Raw genomic sequence first — 23,968 nt, forward strand, 5'->3', positions numbered from 1 at the left:
TATATTCTCTCTCTCTCTCTCACACACACACACACACACACATATATATATATATATATATATATATATATATATATATATATAATGTTTTAATTTTTTATTGAGCCCATAATAAATTTACATTACTGTTTCCATTGGATTTTCACCCCAGGAGATGAGGTAGAGTACCAATTTCATCGGAATTTATATATATATATATATATATATATATATATATATATATATATATATATATATATTCTCTTTCTCTTTCTGTCTCTCTCACACAAACATACACACATATATATTAGTGTTGGGACGATTAATTGGAATTAGAATCGAGAATTGTATGGGGGTGTCGGAATCGTATCGGAAATGTTAGTGCCTATTTTCCAATGCCTAAACGATTCTTTGAATTGTCCTATTTATTTGATGTTGTTTAAGGCAAAATCTCCCATTGCTGATAATAATAATAAAATAATAAATATTTATTGATTTTGAACGACCAGTGAAAGTAAAATCGATAGATCATCCCCTATAAATGTATTTTTACATTTAGAAATATATCTGCACATTTAACACGTGTTTTTATCGTAATCTCGGGGAAAATAGCTACTTCATATTTAGAGACTTACGAGCCTGTCTAAAAATTATCTGACCTTGGGCCAGAAAAAAATATTCTACATATCTGACGGGGTTTTGACCCTAATCCCCTTCAAAGTAGGCCCCTTGAGCTTGCACACACTTAGCTTACCGATCCTTCTACTGCTGGAAACACCTCTGGAAGTATTCTTTTGGAATAGTGTTTATCTATGCCGTCACGCTCTGCATTATCTCCTCTCTACTCTCAAAACGGGGTTCTTTCAGTGGTGTCTTCAATTTTAGAAACAACCGGAAGTCGCAAGTCTGGAGAGTAAAGAAGTTGGTGAACGACTAGAATTCTATGTTTGATCAAGAAATGTTGGATCAAATGGGATGTGTGTGCGGGAGCGCGTTCGCGGTGCAGTTGCCAATTTTTCGCAGTACACATGTCTGATCTTTTGCACCGAACTCCGTCACGGAGACGCTGGAAAACATTTTGATAGTACTCCTTTGATATTACTCCTTTGATAGTACTCCTTTGTCACTGATTCTCGTTCCGGTGCCTATTTATGAAGCACAACTTCACGAATATCAAGGAAAACAGACAGCATCACCTTGATTTTGCTTTGCTCCTGTCGCGCTTTTTTCAGCCTTGGAAACTTGGGATGCTTCCATTGCGACGACTGCTTTTGTTTCTGGGTCGTCTCCATACATCCATGAGTCATCTCCAGTTATCATGATGTTCAAAAACCCAGGATCAGAGTTTGCGGTGTCCAGATGGTTCTATGCAACTTGAACACGGAGGTCCTTTTGTTCCGGTGACAACAACCTGACCACGAATTTTACTGCTGCCACTCTGGGCATGCCCAAATCATCACACAAAATTGCATGTGCAGAATCTCCAACCTCTTCGGCAAGCTCTGCCATCACCAAATTTCGTGTCTTCTTAACAACAGTTGCACTCCGAGCAGTTTGAGGCCTGGCAGAACGCTTTTCATTCTCCGCTGATGTGCGGCCATTTTTGACTCTGTTCAACCACTCCTTAATTTGTGTTACACCCATTGCCTCTTCTACAAACATCTGCTAAATCTTACGAATTGTTTCGCTTTGAGAATCACCAAGCTTTTGACAAAGTTTGATGCAGTACCGTTGCTTACCACGTTCAGTCATCTTGAGAGAATCGGTAATCCGACGAACACGTCGTGTAGCATTTCACTCAGTGACCGACAGGCAGCGACTGACGCCCTGGATGTTCACCAAAACTTTACGCATGCGCATCAAGGTGCCGCGCTATCATCTTTATTTTGCATAGGAAATATAAAGGTCGGATACTTTCTAGACAAGCCTCGCATAAAGAATCGGAATAGATAATTGTACCAGAATCTGAAAAAATATTGGAAACGTCTCATCACTTTATATATATATATATATATATATATATATATATATATATATATATATATATATATATATATATTGTAGTGATCGAAATACAGTCCTGTACGTGTATCAGAAGCGGCCATTAAAAATGCCGTATATGAACCTGAATAAATCAACTTACTATCTTTCAAAGCTTATACATACTTAAAAAATGTAATTCAAACCCTATTTTTTTTTTCAATTAAAGGAGCAAAGACCAAATTTTAAAAAATAACTAGTTTAATAGCACGTTATGCAAATATTGTATTTTTTTAAATCGGTTTTCTTTAAAAAAGATTTAAAGAAAATCAACGAAATTTTACTTACTTCGATTATAAAAAATATATATAAATTCTAAAAAATCACTTACCTATAAAAAATTCTATTCAATGTGTACTTCCATTGTTAAGAATTTAACCATATTTATACTTATATTCAATGTCCTTTTTAAATAAAATACTTTATATATAAACTAGTGGGGAACCGCCAAGCTTTGCCCTGGAGTAAAATACGCTTAAATATATTTTAATTTGTCCAGATTTCGTATATATTATTATAGATTCGTAATTTCCAAAGTAAAAAAAAGTATTTAGGTACCATCAGCTAGAATCGCAACCGAAACTGTAACATTCAAAGCTGGTGACGTTACCACAGTACCAATATGACCGATTAAAAATTAAAAATCAAAAGTAAACTAAAATGAATGTACAAAATGTTTAACGATTTTTTAAATTTTGATCCATTTTTTGATCCCTTAAAAACAATTTTAACTCGCTAAAAATCCATAAAGGAACTGTCCGTAAAACATCCAATCATTTGAGGCCCCTAGCGCCGCTCTGCGACTTTTAGTTTCGGAGGAGATAGAATTTGAAAATATAGAGACAGGCAGCCAGACCGACTGACAGACAGAAAGACAGACATATAGCCGTTTATATATATAAGATTAATGACAATACTTATGCCAGGCCTGGCAAGCATGCGACGGTGGTTCACAACTGGAGAGGTGGGGGACAATCAAGTGAACACTAAAATTACTACAAGATCAAAGTGTAGTATCTGTTCCGGCAGATGCTGCACTTAAGATAATTTGTACCAGTCAATGGAGGGGAAACCCTCTATACTGGGACAATTATTATTTTTGGTAACCAGAGTGCCCCCTTTTTGCCTACTTTTAGGGGAGCTGGTTTTTACCTCACATTAAAAACGGCCTTGTGCCTAATTTGCTCAGTGGGGGAGCAAATAAACACCATCTGTTCCGGCAGATACTACACTTAAGATAATTTGTACCAGTCAATGGAGGGGAAACCCTCTATACTGGGACAATTATTATTTTTGGTAACCAGAGTGCCCCCTTTTTGCCTACTTTTAGGGGAGCTGGTTTTTACCTCACATTAAAAACGGCCTTGTGCCTAATTTGCTCAGTGGGGGAGCAAATAAACACCATCTGTTCCGGCAGATACTGCAAGCTATGACTAGCTATGACTAGCAAAGACCAGATGTGGGGGCAACCCCACATGCCTGACCTTTAACCAGCTCCCATTTCCCACCTCTCGGGAGCTGGTCCCCTTTTTCCCTTCCCCCTCCCTTCACTCCTCACATTAAAAATTGGCCTTGTGCCTAATTTGCTCGGTGGGGGAGCAAATAAATACCATCTGTTCCGGCAGATACTGCAAGCTATGACTAGCTATGACTAGCTATGACTAGCAAAGACCAGATGTGGGGGCAACCCCACATGCCTGACCTTTAACCAGCTCCCATTTCCCACCTCTCGGGAGCTGGTCCCCTTTTTCCCTTCCCCCTCCCTTCACTCCTCACATTAAAAATTGGCCTTGTGCCTAATTTGCTCGGTGGGGGAGCAAATAAATACCATCTGTTCTTCAGATGCTGCACTTCATTTTCTTGTTCTCTTTCGGTGGAGGAGAAATCCTTTACGACTGAGACAATTTTTATTTTTGTACCTTTTCTCCACGTTAAAAAACGACCCTGGTGTCTAACTCTGTCCCGTGGGGAGGCATAGTAAATAGGTACAAGTATTGGTTTACTTCTATAAAGTCAAATGCAAACAAAACAAGTGAAACATGCATGTCCCCCACCCCCGTAAGTGCACAGCGAACGAGGCATAAAAAATGACTAAGTTCAGCATCTCCCCTCCATTTAGCCCCAAAAGTCTCCAGGGAACGTCAAATCCTGGTAAAAATGAACAAATGGTGCAGTTTTAAGCCTTAACATATGTAAATTTGACTTCTGCACTATGCAAAAAAAAAAAAAGAAATGATTAAGACCATCATTTGCCCTCCTCCATTTAGCCTCAAGGCCTTAACATATTTAAAGTTGAGTTCAGCACCATGCAAAACTGCTAAATAAATATACACAGAAAATTTTGGACGAATATGGTAAAATAGTCTCAAAAATGCAGTCTTTTTATTAGCCCTAAAAGAGCCTCTGGGGCACACCCAAGAGTAATTGCGAAGTACAGACAAACAAAATTATATAGAAATCAGTTAGTTACAACTTTTCAGAAAGTTTTATAAAAATCCAAGGCATCATTTTTTTTTAATAAGTACAAAAATGTCAATTTTAACCAATTTAACCCGAAAGGCACCCTAGTGGGGGGCAATCGGAGTTTTCCCAGTAAATCCTTTCTGTTACTTTTTTACTCATATCATGTTTAATGTTTGTGCAAAATTTCATAATTCCAAGGCGTAGAAAAGTTCAGAAAAGTGCGGACAGACGAACAAACAAACGGACGAACGGACAAGGGTAAATTTACAGGTCCACCCTCCTTTTGTCAGGGGTCCCATAAAATCCAAAAATATAGAAAGAACAATACGTAAAACAAAGAGAACTGAACATGCAGACTATACAGCAAAAAGAAAAAAACTGCAAATTGTAGATTTTGCCATCCCATCATATAACAGAGTGAAGATCAAAATGACAGACACTCACTGTAGCTCCCTCCTCCCCCGACTTGGACCTGCTGGACTACTTCATTTGGTCATACGTCGAGAACATCACTAACAAGACCTCCCACAACACCAAAGCCAGCCTGATCGCCACCATCTGCTGAGTATTTGCCGAGCTCCCCTCGATACTTGTGAAAAAGGCATGCTTCCAGTTCCGCACCCGTATCGAGGCGGTGGTTGAGGCTGAAGGCGGCTACATTGAATAGATATCAGCTGTACTACATAAGCTACCTGGATTGATTTTTTTCAATAAATGTTTTAAAATAAAGCTGTAGTGTTGTTTTCTTTAGGGCGACAAATTTATCGTTTCACCCTGTGTAACAGCTTGCTCTTGTTGAAATTTTTAATAGAAAAATAAATTTTATTTATGTTTTTATTTATACCCATTCAACATCTCCGCATTTGGGTCAAGAAACGCATTCCTTGACCGGCAGGTCCCTTCCATCATCATCAGCATCGGTATAGTTCGCTTTCTAGCAGCCGGCCCCATTCCTACCCTCTGGAGGAGGAGGAGGAGGAGGAGGAGGAAAGGGTTTTTGCCCGTTTTCGTTGTGTGAATCTAGCCGGCCAAGAAGAAGGAGGCTATTTTCATTCTCCGTCAAAGGGTCTTGACGTTAAAATTAATTTTCCTAATTTCTCTCCTTTAGAGAAAAACGTTTGTTTAGAACTCCATAGATTGGTACTAAACTATTAACATTATTTTATTCTCAGTCATTATAAGACAACAAGGTTTTACGACTGGGAGATTAATACCGGTTATTAAAAGACAATCGAGTCTTACAACTGGTAAATTATTATTCTCAAAGGACTAACGAAGGAAACTACCGTGTGTTGAGAAGTTATTTTCTAAGAAGAACAAAAATTAATTTCGCCGACGAGACGAGCAGAATATCGCCCCTAGAAAGGAAATCCCCTCTTTGAAAGATTTTTCAACCGAAGTTTCCTTCAGAAAGGAAATCTTCTATAATTCAAGAATTTACCGCGTATTTGTACACATAAAGCCTACCAAAGCGGCTTTATGGTCTTCTCTCCCCTTTGAATTAAAAGGCACATGAACCTTCACAAAGGAAATTACTTCTTTCTCCCATTTTAGGCCAAAGAAACTTTTTGTTTGTCCTTTCGGAAAAGAAAAAAAAAGAACATTTTGTTAAAAGGACTGAATTCTAAACAAGGACTGTTTTCCGTTTTTTATATGTTCTTTCTTTCAGCCTTTCTTGCAAGGAAGGATTGACGTCTTTTTTGTATTTTTTTTTATGTATTTTTAAATGTTTAAGGGTTTTTTTAACCCCAGCCCTGGGAAATAAAGGCAATCGATAACTTTTTGTTTTAATAAACTTGGATCATTTTAAACTTATTCGGGTCTGTATTTCTTTTGCTCATTTCAACTAGTTACTCTTTTTCGAGAAATTTGCCATAAATGCTTTTTCCCCTTTTTTTTCTTTCCTTTTTGTTACCATGAAAAACGGATTTTGGTGACGCACCCAAAATTTCGTCACTCTTTTTTCATCATCCATAACAGAGTGGAAGTTTTTAAATAATTCGCAATTATATCGGTGTATCAACTTGCACTGGGGGTTGAACTTTCAACTTCCAAAAAACTGTCATTTCGAACTGATTAATACTTAGCTCTTAATAACTGTTACGCCAAAGGTTCTGTGCAAAAACCTGTGACGTAACCAATTAATAAAAAAAAATTTAAAAACACTTTACCTTCTTGGCTTGCCGATGCATATATTAATGCCATAAACACAATGTAACTGCACATGTTTCTGGAAGGAAAACAAAATTACATATGAGTAAGCGTTATTACAATTATAGCAAAAACAACAATCACAATTTTTGAAATTGAAGTTTGAGTACTTATGCACAATAAGGACTGTACTATTTTAAAGATAGGATTTTCAAGTTTACTTCGATTTTTACAGTATATTTTGTTTAATTGTTATGTGAAATTACAAAAGGGTTAAAAAAACACCCTCCCCTCCCCATGTTAAGAATGGATTTCTAAAAAACAACGTTGTTATTTCAGCACGGTACAATAAGTGGATAAGTATCAATAACGTTATTATTTAGAAAGCCATTCTGAAAATTGGGAGGGAGTTATTGTTAACTATTCTGTATTTTCATTTAACAATTTAATAAATAAATTAATGATGAAGTTTAATGTCAGGAACTAAATCTGAACGAACACCATTTGCTGCTCATTGCTCAAGTAAGTTGATTTGTTGCATAGTGGCAAGAAAAAAAAAAGATAAAAAATGTACACTTATTCCAAAATACGGACCGTGCTATTGTTTAGATAGGATTTTCAAGTTAAATTCAATTTTTACGGTATCTTCTCATTATTAAATTGTTATGTGAAGGGTTTAAAATAAGTCCCCCTCTCCACGTTGAAAAGACATTTCTAAATAATGACGTTATTATTTCGGTACAATCCGCATTCTGCAGCGGTATCGGGGTTTGTTCTTGTTTAATGTTTTCTTTTTCTTCTTGCATTCTGCTCTGGCAGCGACTTTTAACATTTGCACCAGGGTGTCCCATTTTGGGGGAGCTGGGTTCCCCTACATTAAAATTCGAGCTCGTGGGGAAGCAAATAAATCAGGACTTTTCTCGGCGGACATGTACGAGAGTGCACCCCCTCCCCAGTAAAAATGCGTTTTTATTTTTCAGCCTTTTTTTCCGATGATTATCACAGATTATAAACTTAACTATCATACTAGCAGAAAAAAAATATGGATAAAAAATAAATTGAATGACTTAAGAGGGGGGTTCACTTTCTTGTTTCTACTTACTTGCTCCCTGACTTACTGACCAGTACATCTCTTTATCGACGTGTCACGTGACCGGTGAGATCTTTTGTGTGTACGTAGTTCTTGTGTCTATGTAACTTGGATAATTAATAATTTTTTTTTTTAATTTATTTTTATTATTATTATTATTATTATTATTATTATTATTATTATTATTATTATTAATAATAATAATAATAATAATAATAATAATAATAATAAAAAAAAAAAAAAAAAAAAAAAAAAAAAAGACGACCTACCGATCCTGTGTATCAGAATTTTTGTAGGAATTTTTGACACCCCTAACACGAAACTGCGAATAAAATATAAAAATCTCGTAATTTTTCTGTTAAAAGTGGGTTGTTTATTTTCTTTATGGATTATACTTCCAAAATAAACTATTAAAGTTGTTTTAAAAATAATAGAATTTTTTTTTTTTTGAAAACAGTAATGAATTTTCCGAACTCAATATTTTTCAATTTTTAAACTTTAAAAATCTATCAAAATTTTTCTATTGATTCTATTTTTACGATATTTTCAGGGTCAATGTGAAATTTTATGTTCTTTCCAATAAACCGAATATAATATTTTAGACAAACGTTTTTTTTTTAAATTCACGCCCCCCCTCCATTTTCAAGTGTCTATTAAAAAGTAAATAATTAATTTACTCACCGAAAAGTAAATAATTAATTTACTCACAAATTGAAGAGAAATGGTCAATAAATAATACATTCAAATTTAAAAAAAAAAAAAAGTAGTATTTTTTGGAATTTTACCTGTAAATTTGAAGTTTAAAACCTTTTTTTTAACCACGTTATTTGTTTTTTCTTTTGTTTTTTTAATGGAACCTTGGTCCTTTAATTGAAAAAAAAAATTAGGGCTTGAATTACATTTTCCGAGGAGTTATAAGCTTGGAAGGATGGGGTGGAATTATTCACTATTTTCACGAAATTTCTGTATTAAAAGATGCTTAAAATACATTTCAGTAGGGGGCATTGTTTACTTTTTATGTTTACTGTCTTTCGTAACCGTGGCTAATCACGTGACACGTCGATAAAGAAATGTACCGTAAGTCAGGAAGCAAGTAAGTAGAACGTTATAAACAAGAAAGTGAAACCCTTTCTTAAATCATTAAATTTATATTTTTATCAAAATGTTTTCTGTTAATATGATAGTGAATCTATGATAATCGTCGAAAAAAAAAAAGAAAGTAAAATAAAAAGGTGAAAAAAAAACAAAAACAAAAAAAAAAAACGCGCTAGTGGGAGGGCACTCGCGTTCTTTTCTCTTTGTCGGCAGTGTTTTTGTTGGTTAGTCGTGACAGAAAATTCCCAACCTTATTTCATCTGTGTCGTGGTTCAGTTGTTGTGGTTCAGTGAACCAGGCTCAGTATTTTTTAATGAAACGTGTCGTACAAAAAACGTAATATAGAAATAAAAAGCATTTTTTGAAGCAAGTGCTCTTTTTTCAACAACGCCATTCTTTCTTTTGTACACATTTTTATTTGTAGTACTAGCAGGTCGCCCGGCATTGCCCGGTCGTAAAATACGCTTAAATATGATATTTTGATAAATGCAGATTTCGTATTTTTTGTCATACTAGCCTACATTGGGAGAAACTATAGCATTTCCTGCCCTTATTCAGCGAATAAGAGACCCTGCTAGACTGAGGTAGTTTTATTTTTCGTCCTAATCCAGCGTGTTCGTTATTTTGGTATTATTATACAAACACCGTGACAGCGTTAGGGTTAGGGTTAGGATTAGGGTTAGGGTTAGGGTTAGGGTTTAGGGTTAGGGTTAGGGTAAGGTTTAGGGTTAGGTTTAGGGTTAGGGTTAGGGTTGGGGTTAGGGTTAGGATTAGGGTTAGGGTTAATTCGCTGTCACGGTGTTTGTATAGTTTTACCGTTATTTTTTGGAAGCTAGATTTTCACCACTTTAAGAACCGACCCTTTATCTAACTATTAACTATGCCCTCGCGGAGAGGCAAATAAATAGGGACGTTGTGTCCGAAACTGGTGTTAGTTATATGTATGTATTTTTTCCAAATATGTTAAAAGAAAAGGAATGCGTATATACTCCACTACTTGGATTTATAATGAACACGTGCGTTCTTTCACATGTATTTAATGTCTCTGAGTTGTGAAGTAACTGGACGATATCATTACAAATATTGTATTATGCGTTAAAGTCTACTCTCCCTAAGACTTGTTGCATTCGCATGTGTACGATACGCTTCGTATTTTATTGTAAAAAGGATTTCTTGTACGGTGCAGATATTCATGATAATTTTCGATAGCAAGTTTATATACATTAGCTTACCAGACTGTGTTATACTAAGAAAGAGTTTGTGAAAAAACAGTTACTTTTTCTTGGCCTTAGCCCGTATTTGCATTTGGTTATTTGGATCCCTTCGAAGATACACATGTGACATTAATGGCAAGTACCCTCCCCTACGTAGTTTAATATTTAAACTCTCTCTTCTCACTCTTTTCTTGAGTTGCATTTCAGTGAGAATATTATTACAAAGAGTTTTAAACGTTATTCTTCTTTCTCCGGTCAATTAACTTCCATACGAAAGTTTAAATTAGTTGTAAATCCACTGAATTATACTTTTGAGTCACAGTGATCCTTTTAATTAGTAACTGGGGATTGTATCCCTTGAGATTTCCACTGCTCAATGTACTGTATTAGTCTTGTTTTTGTATTTTGGGGGCCATGAGGAATTAATTTTATTTTTGTAATCATTGTGTGTGCATTTTTGTGTATAATATTTGAACGCCTGTTTTTTTTTGTTTTTTTTTGTGTTTTTTTTAAGTTAGTCCATATTTTTGTAGAACAAACGCTACAAGATGTTGGTCACTCGTTCTTCTGGATTCCTTGTTAGGAAACTAAAGTTTTATTTAGGGAAGATAATCGTTGTTTTAGTTTTATTGTGGTTGCATAGGGAATTACCAAAGCCTTACTTTATGACAATGAAGGCCGATGTTAATGAATGATTATCATCGGTAGATAACATAACTGAGTTGTTGGGTGATCGTTCCTTGCGCGAGGATGTGGACTGTTCGCTTGTAGAAGCGGATGCTGTTAATGTTGTAGTATTCTCGTCCCAGGTTCGATTGATTCTCTCGAGGTTGGCAGATGACATGGAGTGTTATTCCTTATGCAACCCTGTGATATTCGAAACCCCTTAGGTTGGTTGGTTGTTTTTGTTTTACGGCATATCAACCATTTTCAGGTTATTTAATGCCGAATCCAGTGATTTTGAAGAACATTTTTTTAATAGAATATATGTTTTTTGCAAGTCAGTTTCTATTTAACCCATAGTTGGGACCCTAACAGGTACTACAACTCCGGGTCAGAGTGGACCTGGGAGCAATGGCAATTAAAGGGTGGCTCCACACTCCCCAGAGCCCGCAAGCTGGGGCCTCACCATCGGATATAGTTTAAGGCCATATCCAGGACCCCCATTGAGGGACTTTTACCCTCTGCAGGGGGGTAGTCGGCGTATTCTAATGCCCCATCGACAGGGCCGAACCCCCTTAGGAGATGCTTGGCAAGTTATCAACTCCCAAGCCCAAATGTCCAGCCTCGGAAGACTGCTGAGTGCTGGCAAGTTTGGCTTGGGAAATACTGCATCACAGTCTGAAAATGCCACTTCAGAGGATCTGCGTAGTCAGGCGCTGAAGTTTGATTTTCTGGCTAGCAATTTGCCAGTGATATTTTAAAGAAAAATATCGTATTGAGAGTGAGCTTCCCAGGTACCATGAATGATACCACTCGTGTCCACAACTTGTTAAGCGTGGGCATGAATCACGTGAATATTGTGAAATTCATGGAACGATTTTCATGGAATGTTGGGATTGTTTTATCCTTTAGCAATGTGAGTTCGAAAACTTGCATATGTAGTTATTTACCGCAACTTTGTCAGAATACTGAGCGACTTAGTCATAACGGTGAAATATTACTCAGGTCATGTAGTTCTAATAATAATCAGTGGGTGAAGGACAGGAGTCAATCCTGTATGAAAGTGCATGTTTTGTGCACTTCTTTTTGTGTTAGCACTGAGAGATAAATTCTCCATCAAGGATATAGGGCAGAAGGTCCTATATCCACCTATCAACTTGTAGAAACATAGAGGAGAATGGTTTTGGAAGTGTTACGTGAACTCAAGTTGCACTGGGGCGTCCAGATTCATGTTGAGTGTAACTTAATGAAAAATTCCAAGATGGACCCTGTCGAATTTGCTGACTACATGGTGTGTAGTTGTGCTTCTCCGCATTCTTATAGAGTGTAGGTTATGTTGTGTAGAGATCACTTGCAGAACCTTCATTGTATGAAGTTGCTCCTTTGAGTGGAACGCTTCCTGTTTTGGACTCACATGCAGGTGTTATTATTTTTAAATGTATTTTGAAAATCTGCCTCGACGTAGCTTCCTTTCCATAAGTATTACATCTCCAGATACCTGCGTGCTTCTAACACCTGCACAAAACTTTGTTTGCTTGGCTTTATGTATATAGCTATACAAACGTTTAAAACTGTGATTGCCTTGCATAATTTGTGCAGGATTTGGGTTTCAGTTTTATTTAATTCCTCCAAGTTGAAGAACTTATCTAAGCATAGAGTTGATTGGATTCGTCCCTCTTGTAGCAGCGGTGTTGATCTCACTGGGTACTTGTGGTTACGAGGGAGCTGAGATATTTTGGTGTTCACCAGAGATCCTATACGGATGAGAAAGTTGGATGGTAGATTATGTGAATTTATCAAGTCTTTATATTCTTTTATATGTAAATAGTCAATTATCTGGCGGAATATTCTCCGTTCAAACTTCTGTTGTGATCTTACATCTGATCATTAGTTGTTAAATTTGTGAATCTGGTTGGGTACTCCTCTGTTCAAACCTAAAACATGGAGGTTATCATGTGAATTTTTAGAGAATAATTTTATTTGAATTTTTCTGCCTTTTGTACTCATTTGTGTTTTCTAGAGATTTTCTGACCGTACCTTGTGTGGTATATGTATATATAAAAGAAAAAATTGTATTATAAAATTTACAGGTGTCCTCCAACTGTAGGTTGACTGCCATTTCTTTTTAGGGGAGAATGTTGGAATTTTTTTGTACCAATAATTGTGCGTCCCCCTGTATACATTTATTATATTTTTTTATTCTGGTTCTTATATTTGATTTTCTGTATTTCGTATCTTTTATTGAACTTGGGTTTCTACGAAAATCTATTTAATTTGAATAAAAGGGCAATGCTAGCTCCTTGATAGTGACATCACTGGTCCCAGCGCGAAAATCGATCTCTTTTAGATTACCGCGGTGAGAAGATTGGTTGTTGATTCATTGCCCGGTGCAGATGAGGAATTCCTCGAGCCTCGCCTTCAAAGAAGTATAACCCGACAAAATAATACCCGGACGCAACGAGGCGAACTTCTGCAAACTTTATTTACACGGCTCCAGTATATGCGTATTTTGAAGTGATTTTCAAAGATCTTAATTGAGAGAAAAAAAGCACATGTGCTGTCTGCCGCCAATTTTATGAGTACGTTCCTTAAAATTTGTTGTATTTGAGAGAGTGATTAGAAAGTACTTCTATTTGAATTTTTTAACACTGTATTCTTTCGTTGATACGAGATTTTACATATAAGAACCAGCGTTTTTTTTTTTTTTGTATTATATTTTGTTACCTGGCGTCCTTTGTTTTTGTATTTAATGCCCGCAAAGGGAAAAATTTGCAACTTTTTGTAAATAAAATCTCTTCATTTTAAAATAAGACCTTTCTATTTTATTCTTTGCGCCCCCTTTTTATTTCATCCTTTTTTTCCTACAGGCTAGTAGTTTCGCGTCGAATTTATCTGAAAGAGAATAAATTTCCGACACAGTGGCTTCTGCCGAAAGTTTAAGGCAGACATACATACATACGTACATACATACATACATACATACATACATACATTTAAACAGAGAGGTGAGATTTATATTATAGACTAGGCGCTCGGCGTTACCCGGATGTTTGGTGACGTGTGTTCAGCAAAAAAAAAAGTCTTTGTAGGCTGGCAGGCTCGAACCCGTACCACGAAGGAGGAAAAGAACGTGAAAATAAAAAACGTGATATGTTTACTATTGCGCCCATTACCAAACCGAAAGTGACGTAAGTTTAAATTAAGGCTAGACAATCGAAAAAAGGCGATGACTTTCGAAAATATCGACGAAAAAAGCGACACCTCCCTGTAGAAAAGTACCCAGTTAAAAGTGAAGAAATTAATGTTTTTGACCAATTTTTCGATATTTGTCGTCCGAAGGGTCGAGCTTCAAAACACTACGGATCTTGTAAAAATCTGTCGCCTCTGTCGAAAGTTTTAGGCATACATACATACATACATACATACATACATACATACATAATGCATACATTTAAACAGACAGGCGAGATTTATATTATATTGGATCCAATATATTGTAATGATTTAAAAAGTTAAAAAAAAAAATGACTCGTGTGCCACAACCGAGAATCAAAACAAAAACGTTTAGCTTACGATTTACTTTTTCCTTTGACGTTAATGCCTGAGCTATGAAGACATGTTTGCTGCAATGCTAAAAATTAAAACATGAACCATTATTGGCATTGGTTTCCCGGATATTTTTCTAGTCAGAATTATTTCTAGAAAGATATAGGGTACTTACAAAAGGGAACACGCAAAGATTGCCAACATCGTAAGTGAACAGGGTTTTGTGGAACGAACTGGATTCGAACTTGGAGCACCCAACTCGTCAGTCCATTTCTTTAAACACTAGACCACCGTCAACTTTAAGTTAAAAATGATCTTGTTTAAAATGAAAAAGCAAAACTTCATTTTACAGAAAAAAAAAATCCGAGAAGTACATGTTTGTTGCAAATATTTCCCCGTGCTTATGTATGAAAGTGATCCCAAATTTCTGGCCTTTTTTTGGGCTTTAGAAAATTTAGGTCACGTGGTTTTAGCTTATCCGTGTCCCGTCAAATGACAGACAGTGCAGAAATTATTTTCGTTATGTCCAACGAAGAGTATTTCCGCGTAGCATGTTAACGTGAAAGCTTTAATAAAAAATAAAGAAACACGCAAGGAAGAAAAAGATCAACTTGGGAGAGATATATTTTTTTTATATTGAGGCGATGGACCGAGTAAAGGAGGTTATAGAAAATAGTTTATTAACTTGAAGGTTGCCAAGATATGTCCATCAGACTTATAAGGAACTAATCCTTATAGAGTAATAGTTTTTAAAAGAAGAGAGAAAGAGCGAGAGAGGCAGAGAGAGAGAGAGAGAGAGAAAAAAAGAAAGAGAGAGAGAGAGAGAGAGGGGGGGGGATAGATACAGAGACAGATAGACAGAGAAAGAGTTCACTTACTGGATGTCAAAATATTCAGAGTTCAAATCTAATACATAAACAGCTATATGTCTGTCTGTATGTCGCTCTGTCTCCATATTTTCAAATTCTATCTCCTCCGAAATTAAAAGTCGCAGAGCGCCGCTAGAGGATAAATGATTGGATTTTTTACGATGTGTTCTTTTATAGGTCTTCAGCCGGTTAAAATTGTTTTTTTAAGGAGTCAAAAATGGGTCAAATTTTTTTTAAATATTCGCTAAACATTTTGCACATTAATCTTAGTTTATTTTAAATTTTTAATCGGTTTATATGCGTGTCACGTTGGTACAATGGTAACGTCAAACTGATGGCACATAAATACATTTTTGTTTTACTTTGAAATCACAACTCTATAATAATATATAAGAAATCTGGACGAATTAAAATATCATATTTAAGCGTATTTTACATCCGGGCACCCCCCCCCCCACGCCCCGCTAGTTAAATCTATATTTAAAAGTGTTTTTTTCTTTGTTCATAATAGTATCTTCTTTTTAAAAGGCATTTTTATCGTACTTTTAAGGGAATCCCGCTTTTCTTTTTTAAACACGTTTTAGCACCTCGTGCTTTCTTGAACTTCTTTGCATAAATTTTCTCCTGCTTGAAAATCGTACATTCACCAAAGTGAGCGAGTCCTTTTTCTTCTCCTAGAAAAAAAAATAACCGGGTTTGTTTTACACATGTATACGATACATGGATACGAAAAAGTTGTCAAAAAACAAATATATAACAAATAAATGTAGTCAAGGGCAAGATAAGTTACTTTTCTACATAACTGGATAATTTTTTAGTGTTTTTATTTAATATAAAATGTTTATTCGGATCGAAAAACAAAGTCTTTATCGATGTATTTGAAAAATACACATGGCGACGGACTATGTTGAACACGTTAAGTTTGGGAAAATTAGTTAAAACTAAACATCTATACAAAATACTTTTAGAAACTCACTTAACATATGTTATCGTGACATAGGCTGACATATTTCGAAAGAAGGAAGAATAAGAGAAAGAAGAAAATGGTGGAAATAAAATTCTCACACTCTCAAAAAAAAAAAAAAAAAAGAAAAACAAAAACAAAACAAAAAAAGAAAATCCTTAAAAACAATTAGCAATTCAGTACCAAATAAATTCGGGATTTCTTTTATTTAACGGCCTTCCAGATCTTACAGGTCTAGATCTAGAATTATCCTTATCTAAATTAATTTTCGTTCTCAGAGAACTACATGCTTCATCATTAGAAGAAGAAGTTGATGCGAGTATGGGCACATGCCTTTAAAATCTAACATGTATTTACTCAAATCGTATACACGCACACACACAAATACAAACCTTCAATACGAACCGGTTATCTGCCCTTGTCGTAATTTCTCGTTTGCCCAATAGGTTGCGTTCTCTACCTCCGCCTTTCTTTCCCTTTGATTCGACCCTCGATTGTGATCGGACGCAAACCTTAGACACGCCTCGGCAGGGCGTATAGCTTTATCAAGAATGAATACACGTGTTAACTCTCACATCCAGCATGAACTTTTGTGTTCACACATGCAAACATCCAGACACACGCATTCACGAAAAACATTCTAACTCTGTACACAACGAACGCACAACGAACATTTTACTACGTGCACGCTACGAGGGGCGTGCAATAAGTAATGCCCCTGACCCACTTCCCATTGCAGTAGAGCAACGAAACTTGGCACAGTTATTAGTCTTTCTCTACATAGGAACCACACAGAGTTATGCATTTCTCCCATCGTTTGATGCAGCTCTGGAGACCATTTTTGTAGAACACCCCAGGTTGGTCCTCCAACCACGACGTGACTTCAGAAATTAAGGCTGCATCATCTGGGAAATGCTTTCCTTTCAAAAACAACTTTATGGCTGGGAAGAGGTGAAAGTCAGAGGGTGCAAGGTCAGGAGAGTAGGGAGGATGGGGAAGGATTTCATAACCACACGTCCGTGCTTCTGATCTGGCGACATGCGAGTTGTGGACCGGAGCGTTGTCCTGCAGGAGGAGGGTACCTTTGCTGATCTTGCCCCGCCTCTTGATTTTGATAGCTTCCCTTAATTTCCTCAAAAGTGAATCATAATAGGCTCCTGTAATTGTGGTACCCTTTACCAGGAAATCTGCCATCACTACTCCATCCTGGTCCCAAAAGACTGTGAGCATGACCTTGCCAGCGGAGGGCTGCACCCTAGCCTTCTTTGGAGGTGGTGAGTCCAAGTACTTCCACTGCATTGACTGGGCTTTGGTCTCTGGACCATAGTGATGGACCCAGGTTTCATTCTGTGTAATCAGTCTTTTGAAAAACTTTGACTCATCTTCTTGGCACATCTCCAAATTCATCCTCGAGCACTTGACACGTTCTCGCTTCTGGAATGGTGTGAGCAACCTGGGAATCCATCTGGCAGACACTTTATGCATATGCAAATGGTCATAAATGATAGTTTCCACAGACCCTGTACTAATCTTGACATCTTGGGCTATTTGGTGAATAGTAATGCGCAGATCTTCCAAAATGGCAGCCTAAACTTGATAGACAGATGCCTCATCAATGACAGAAGGGTGGGAGCAACCCGGTCTGGGAGCTGTTTCCACTGACTTCCGGCCATGTTTGAATTCACGATGCTAGCGTTTTACAAGATCATATGATAGGGCATTATCACCATAAGTTTCTTTCATTTCATCAAAAGTCTCCTGTGGTGTATTCCTTTCAAATACAAAAACTGGATCACTGCTCGACATTCAACAGGCTCCATTTTACACCTGACTCAGTTCAAACACCTACAAAAACAGAAACCACAATTACTTCAAAGCTGTAATTTGCCACATAACCTGTAGAGATATAAATCATTGCACATGCAAAATTTCAGCTAGATCAGAGGACTGGAAGTGGGCCAGGTGCATTACTTATTGCACGCCCCTCGTAGTATACATATTATTATTATTATTATTATTATTATTATTATTATTATTATTATTATTATTATTATTATATAAGTAACTCTGCTTTAGCGCCCTTCATTTTTGTGTTCTATTTAAATGTACTCGTGACACATGCTTTATTGTTGATTGTTTTTATTACACTCTCCAAAATACAAACGACAACCACGAGTCACCTTCAAGTAATCGAACACTCAACATTCACAATAATCGGTTCCACAACACAGCCTACAAAATGAGATTCCAACCTATAACCAACAACAAACCGCCCGGGGATTCCTCCAACACGAGTGAGTTATTGAAAGTTCCATTGAACACAAATTCTTCAGAGAATGTTCCAGAGTGATACCATCACTCTTTTGGATTATGGCAGATAGGAGGATATCATCTAATCCAGAAGTTAGATTAATTACTCTACCCAGCGACTTTATGGGATTCTTTATCAAAGCAACATCTAACTTAATAGTTTTTTCAAAGTCAGACTAATAAAGATTGTGTGACAGCTCTCTTAAAGCTAAAAGATACTGCTCATACCACAGTCTATTGAAACAATTAAGGAATTCATCCCTACATTCCAAACTCTCAGTAAGTTTCTTCTTGCTAGGAAGAGATCTTGAAAAATAATCATATTCTATATTCAAGAATAGTGTTCTTATAGAAAGGACGAACACATGCATTTGGAGTAATCACCTCCAAACCAGAATCATCCGAACAACTATAAGTCAAAGGCAGATCGTTAAGCAATCCTTGCACATTCGACAGAACTGTTAGGAGTTGAAAATAATTCAACTTCTTATGTCCTATAATTTTGGAAAGGCAATTTTTGACAACTTTAATTAACCTTTCCCATACTGCACCATACCAAGCTGAATACAAAAGTTATTGCTCAGTGTTTTATAAATTTAAATTCATCAGATAAATAAACTTGTTTAACTAAATCGCAACCAGCGACAAAAGACAGCGCATTATCAGAATAAATGTTAGAAGGCACGCCATACACATAAAAACTCTTACAAATGCCAAAACCACTGACTGAACAGTCATGTTATATGAAGGACTGTCCCCTTCTCATGTAAATAAGAAGACATACTAGATAAGTGAAAATGATATTAGGATAAGGTTAGAATCGAACCCTGTATGCAGGTGTTAAAGATAATGGAGAATAGAGTGTTAGAAATTAAGTCTATTGTTAATTCTATTAGAAATAGTTAAATATTGTTTATGCCGGAAAAAGAGTCAATTGTCCATTCTTTAGAAATCTAGATATTAAATATGTCAGTTAAATGAATGCACAATACGAGTTAAATTATATTGTTTAAAAATAGGTTAGAAAGAATCGAGGATGCTTTTGTTTCCCAAAAGTGTGTTAGGACAAACATATGTAAAGCCACGTAAAAATTAGTCACGTTTAAAAAACACACTTCTGACGTCATAAACAAAGATTTCTCAATATAAGATTCTGTGGGTTCGGAGTTAAAAAGTTGATCAGGCAGAGTTGAAAGGACAGTTGATGAGAGGTAGTCAGTTGGAGAGGAGAACCCCTTAGAAGCGAAGGGTAGAACATTAGACCATGTAGATCCAAGTTTGAATTCCTGACGTCATCGACCGGCCGATCAGATGGACAAAGAAATCACTATTTATGTTTTGTAAGTGTTGTCTCGTGTCGTCATTCTTTACTACCAAAAAGGTAAATGTGTTTTATAATCATCTTGTAACGAACATTGTGTAACCCTTCCAAGTTATGTGTCCTCCCCTACATCATGAGTGAAGTATCTCCTCCTCTCTATATGTGTATAAGACCTGAACTGGCATCATATCTCTGCAGTCTGATATAAATGTCTCCCTATTTATCATCACAGTCATCATGATGTCAAAGAACTGTAATATATAAAAATGTCTTCCCATCAGAATTGTCATCGTCATTCGTGTATTACATGAACCCGCCATAAGTCCCTAATATGAGCACCTGCTATATAACACATCGTTGAGTTGGTACTCGTTACAAGGGCGCGAAAAAAAGTCGAACCTCGGAAATACCAGGGAACAAAACTAAGGGTCCTTTGAAGAAAGAAAGAAAGAAAGAAACAAACAAACAAACAAACAAACAATGCGAAGAAAAAAATGCTAGACGAATATGGATATGACCTTAAACTATATCCGATGGTGAGGCCCCAGCTTGCGGGCTTTGGGGAGTGTCGAGCAACCCCTTAATTGCTATTGCTCCCAGGTTCACTCTGACCCGGAGTGGTAGTACCTGTTAGGGTCCCAACTATGGGTTTAATAGCAACTAACTTAAAAACAAAAATATTCTATTAAAAACATTTTCCTCAAAATCACTGGATTCGGCATTAAATAACCTGAAAATGGTTGATATGCCCTAAAACAAAAAACAACAAAAAACGACGAAATTCACACAGAAACACAATAATCAAAAAAAAAAAAAAAAGAGAGAAGGGAAACAGACCCTCACACAGGAAAAGAATGTATTAAAAAAAAGAGACGATATGCCGCAAAGAAAAAAAAACAGCAATAATAGAATAAATAAAACAAAAAGCACACATAATATTTATTTAGAAAGGTACGAAAAATGCTAGACTATTTATTGCACACATGCACACAATGCCAAAAGGAAAAAGAAACAGTCGTAGAAACGAAAAAAAAAAAAAATAAAACGAAAAAAATAAATAAAACGAAAAATAAATAAATAAAACGAAAAAATAAAACGAAAAAAATAAAAATAAAACGAAAAAATAAATAAAACGAAAGAAATAAAAATAAAACGAAAAAAAATAAATAAAACGAAAAAAAAAAATAAAACGAAAAATAAATAAATAAAACGAAAAAATAAAACGAAAAAAAATAAATAAAACGAAAAAAAATAAATAAAACGAAAAAAAATGAAAAATAAAACTAAAACGTAATAAAAGCAAGTTCAAAAAGTACTTTAGCGATTTCATTGATAAATGAAACACACACACACACACACACACACACACACACACACACACACACACACACACACACACACACACAGATAATGTGAAAAAAAAAGAAAGGAAAAGAATGCATTTTTATATACACACGAGTAAAGAGATTGGGGTCATTCATTATTGTTGAAATTTGTATCCATGTGTCAAGGGTGAAATTGTTTGGATTAGGAGCCGTCAATCAACACGTGAAAATTAAAATATACATTTTCAAGCTTCAACCTCTGTACCATCGACGAAATGTTCTTGCCATTGCTCCCAGGTCCACTCTGCCTGTTTTACAAGTATTTTAATGGTTGATTCTCCGACGAACTACCAACCCTTGTATCCCTTCGACGTAAATACCCGTGTCAAACCCGACAAGCAGCAAAGTCCCACCCCTACACATTAGAGATCTCTAGATGTAAGAATGCATTCTACTTTAATAGTTTCTTCCACTAGAATTGCTAGACTTTGGAATTCCCTTCCGGTTTCCTGCTTTCCCAACTTTAATGACATGCAGAAATTCAAGTGTAATATGAACAGCCATCTTGCTGCTCAACTCCCTACATAGTATCCCTGCAACTTATGTCCCTGATAGTAGCCCCCTACATAAAAGTGGCACTGTGTCTTGTTTGGGGAGAAAATGTAATCATAAAAAAATTACCAATAAAAACAATCCCGGTATGCATGAAAGGTTTGACAAGATTAACATGATGTTTAGGTAAATTGGTAACTTTAGGATATTTGAAGAAAAGAGAAGTGTGTTTTCTGCAAATGACGCAACAAGATATCATTGTTTTAATAGCCCGTCTAGCTTTGGGTATCCAAAATACCAAAATTCGAAGTTTATCAAGAGTAGCAGCAATTTCCAGGTGTTTATACTTGACCGGACAACATGACAAGACTTGGGAAGCAGATCAGGATGAAGAATATTATCAGAAAAATAAATAGATTCATCAATTTGACCACGCTTGCAAATTAAACCTTCTTTGTCCAAAACCAAATTAAATTTAGAAACCAACAAGGACGGTCTCACTGCTCTTAGACCTTAATAAATTATTCTTTTCCTTTGAAACGTGCAAACCCTGTGTTAATTTAAGCAAATATAATCTCGCTTTAAGTCTAGCGTTCCTATTTACAATGCTTCCTTCTTCGAGGGTAGAGTTAGAAACCAGGGTCGTTTTTTAATCTGGAGAAAAGAAACTAAAATAAAAAAAAATTGTCTCCTCAGTTATGAAAGATTTCTCATCCCCCAACCAAGAACAAAAAAGTGAAGTGTAGTATCTGAACAGATACTACACGTTGAGTTATATATTGTATACTTGAAAAAGTTAACAAAACAGTAATAAACAAAAAATTTGGCACAAGGCCACTCAAAATTTGGAGGAAGGAGTTTCTATGGTCATTTTTGTCACTGTATCTTTGCTAGTTTATGCTGAAGTTCTCATTCACCACAATACCTCAAGCACACCGGGTGGGGGGAGGGGGTCATCCTACTTAAGATTCTGTGTGTGTGTGTGTGTGTGTGTGTGTGTGTGTGTGTGTGTGTGTGTGTGTGTGTGTGTGCGTGTGCTTTAAAATACATGCATAAATATGTAACAGACAGTGAAATAAATTTTTGACATAGAACTATATATATATTATATAAAAAATCGTTTTGTTGTATTTCATTGGCTTGGAGTGGGGGAAAAAGAAAAAAGTCCAAAAAATAAAATCAAAATGTTAATAAGACCCTTCCAACCCGCTCTAGTTGCTAGAACACCCACTGCTTTCCTTTCCGGTTTGGTATGGGCCGAAAACAAGCTGGGCTGAAATTCTAGGCAATATCAAAGAAACTGAGTTTGGGCGGGTTGTATGTGAAGTTTCTCCAAGATTACTTATTGAGGTAGCTGGGAACGAAAAAGAAAGAATCGGGGTGTGGTAATCTTGGAGGTTTCCTATTGGGGTAGAGGGAGCCATTCATTCAGCTAGCTAAAAATCTAGTCTAAACACTTGTTTTAGGGTTTTGGAGTCTGGCAGGATATGGAACTGTGTTCGCCATGCTTAGGCAAGGAACATGAACTCCAACTTGTCACCTCTACATACGCACAGACTCATTATCTTTATCCATCTTTGGTTAAAGGTCTCGGAGTATAATCTTTTCCTATTACATCTGATCTTTACCTTCAGCTTCTGCTTGAAGAAGGAGACCAGATTCTGATCTGCAAAAGTTTCAACTCTGTGCTTCTCTTGCACTTTTGAACTCTAGCTAATTTCTGACTTACAGTATCCCTCAAATCCATGGCCCTAGCTCATTTTTCCTCTAGCTGCTTCTTCATCCTGGCCTTATCTGCTGCGAAGCATTGAGAGTATGTGATGGAGAAGTTCCTAATCTTAGTTTTTAGGCTAACGCACCATCTAATCCTTGTAACCACCACCACTAAAACCCCTTGGATGATCCTAGCTAGTTTTACCCAGAAGTCTTGTATCTCCAGTAAGGAGGTATTCAACTTCCAGTACCCTCCTAGTTTGGGCCTATTCTCCAGATTCAAATGGGCCAAAAGTAGTTTATGGTCTGACTGTCCCAGCCAGTGGAACGTGGGACAATCTAGGAGCTAGGGTGTTTGAGTAGGAGTCTATGCTAGTTTTCTGTGTCCACATCTCCCTTCCTGGGTGCTCAACATGGAACCTGTCAACCAGATCGCATCTAGCAATCAGATCAGCTAGGCTGGTTTCACACCTATCTGACCCTCTAGCTTCACCTTCTACCTTACTCCTGCTGGCATTCGAATCCCCTATTAGCACTACATGCTTTGGACCCACGACAAAAGCGTTGAGATGGCAATGCTAGATGCAAGAACCACAACAATCCAAAACATGCACTTTTTGACAGCAACATCGGGCACGACCAATCTGCCCGTATTGTCCTTATGCACAACATT

The 23,968-nt window shown here is 36.5% G+C and overlaps 1 protein-coding gene across 1 annotated transcript in view; it reads right to left on the bottom strand.

The window, feature by feature from the left end:
• Positions 1 to 7,754, bottom strand: part of LOC145263140 (beta-1,3-galactosyltransferase 5-like) — a 15,450-nt gene extending 7,696 nt beyond the window's left edge. The window contains exons 1-2 of the mRNA XM_080120107.1: positions 7,736 to 7,754; positions 6,654 to 6,712 (exon numbers count right to left, since the gene is read on the bottom strand). Of these exons, the coding sequence (XP_079976233.1) occupies positions 6,654 to 6,708 (55 nt within the window). The 5' untranslated portion in view covers positions 6,709 to 6,712; positions 7,736 to 7,754. The remainder of the gene's footprint in view (positions 1 to 6,653; positions 6,713 to 7,735) is intronic.
• Positions 7,755 to 23,968: the final 16,214 nt, after the last annotated feature.

The sequence above is a fragment of the Euprymna scolopes genome, chromosome 38, assembly GCF_053919585.1.
Source record: "Euprymna scolopes isolate OS-2025 chromosome 38, ASM5391958v1, whole genome shotgun sequence".
In the NCBI taxonomy this organism is placed as follows: Eukaryota; Metazoa; Mollusca; class Cephalopoda; order Sepiida; family Sepiolidae; genus Euprymna; species Euprymna scolopes.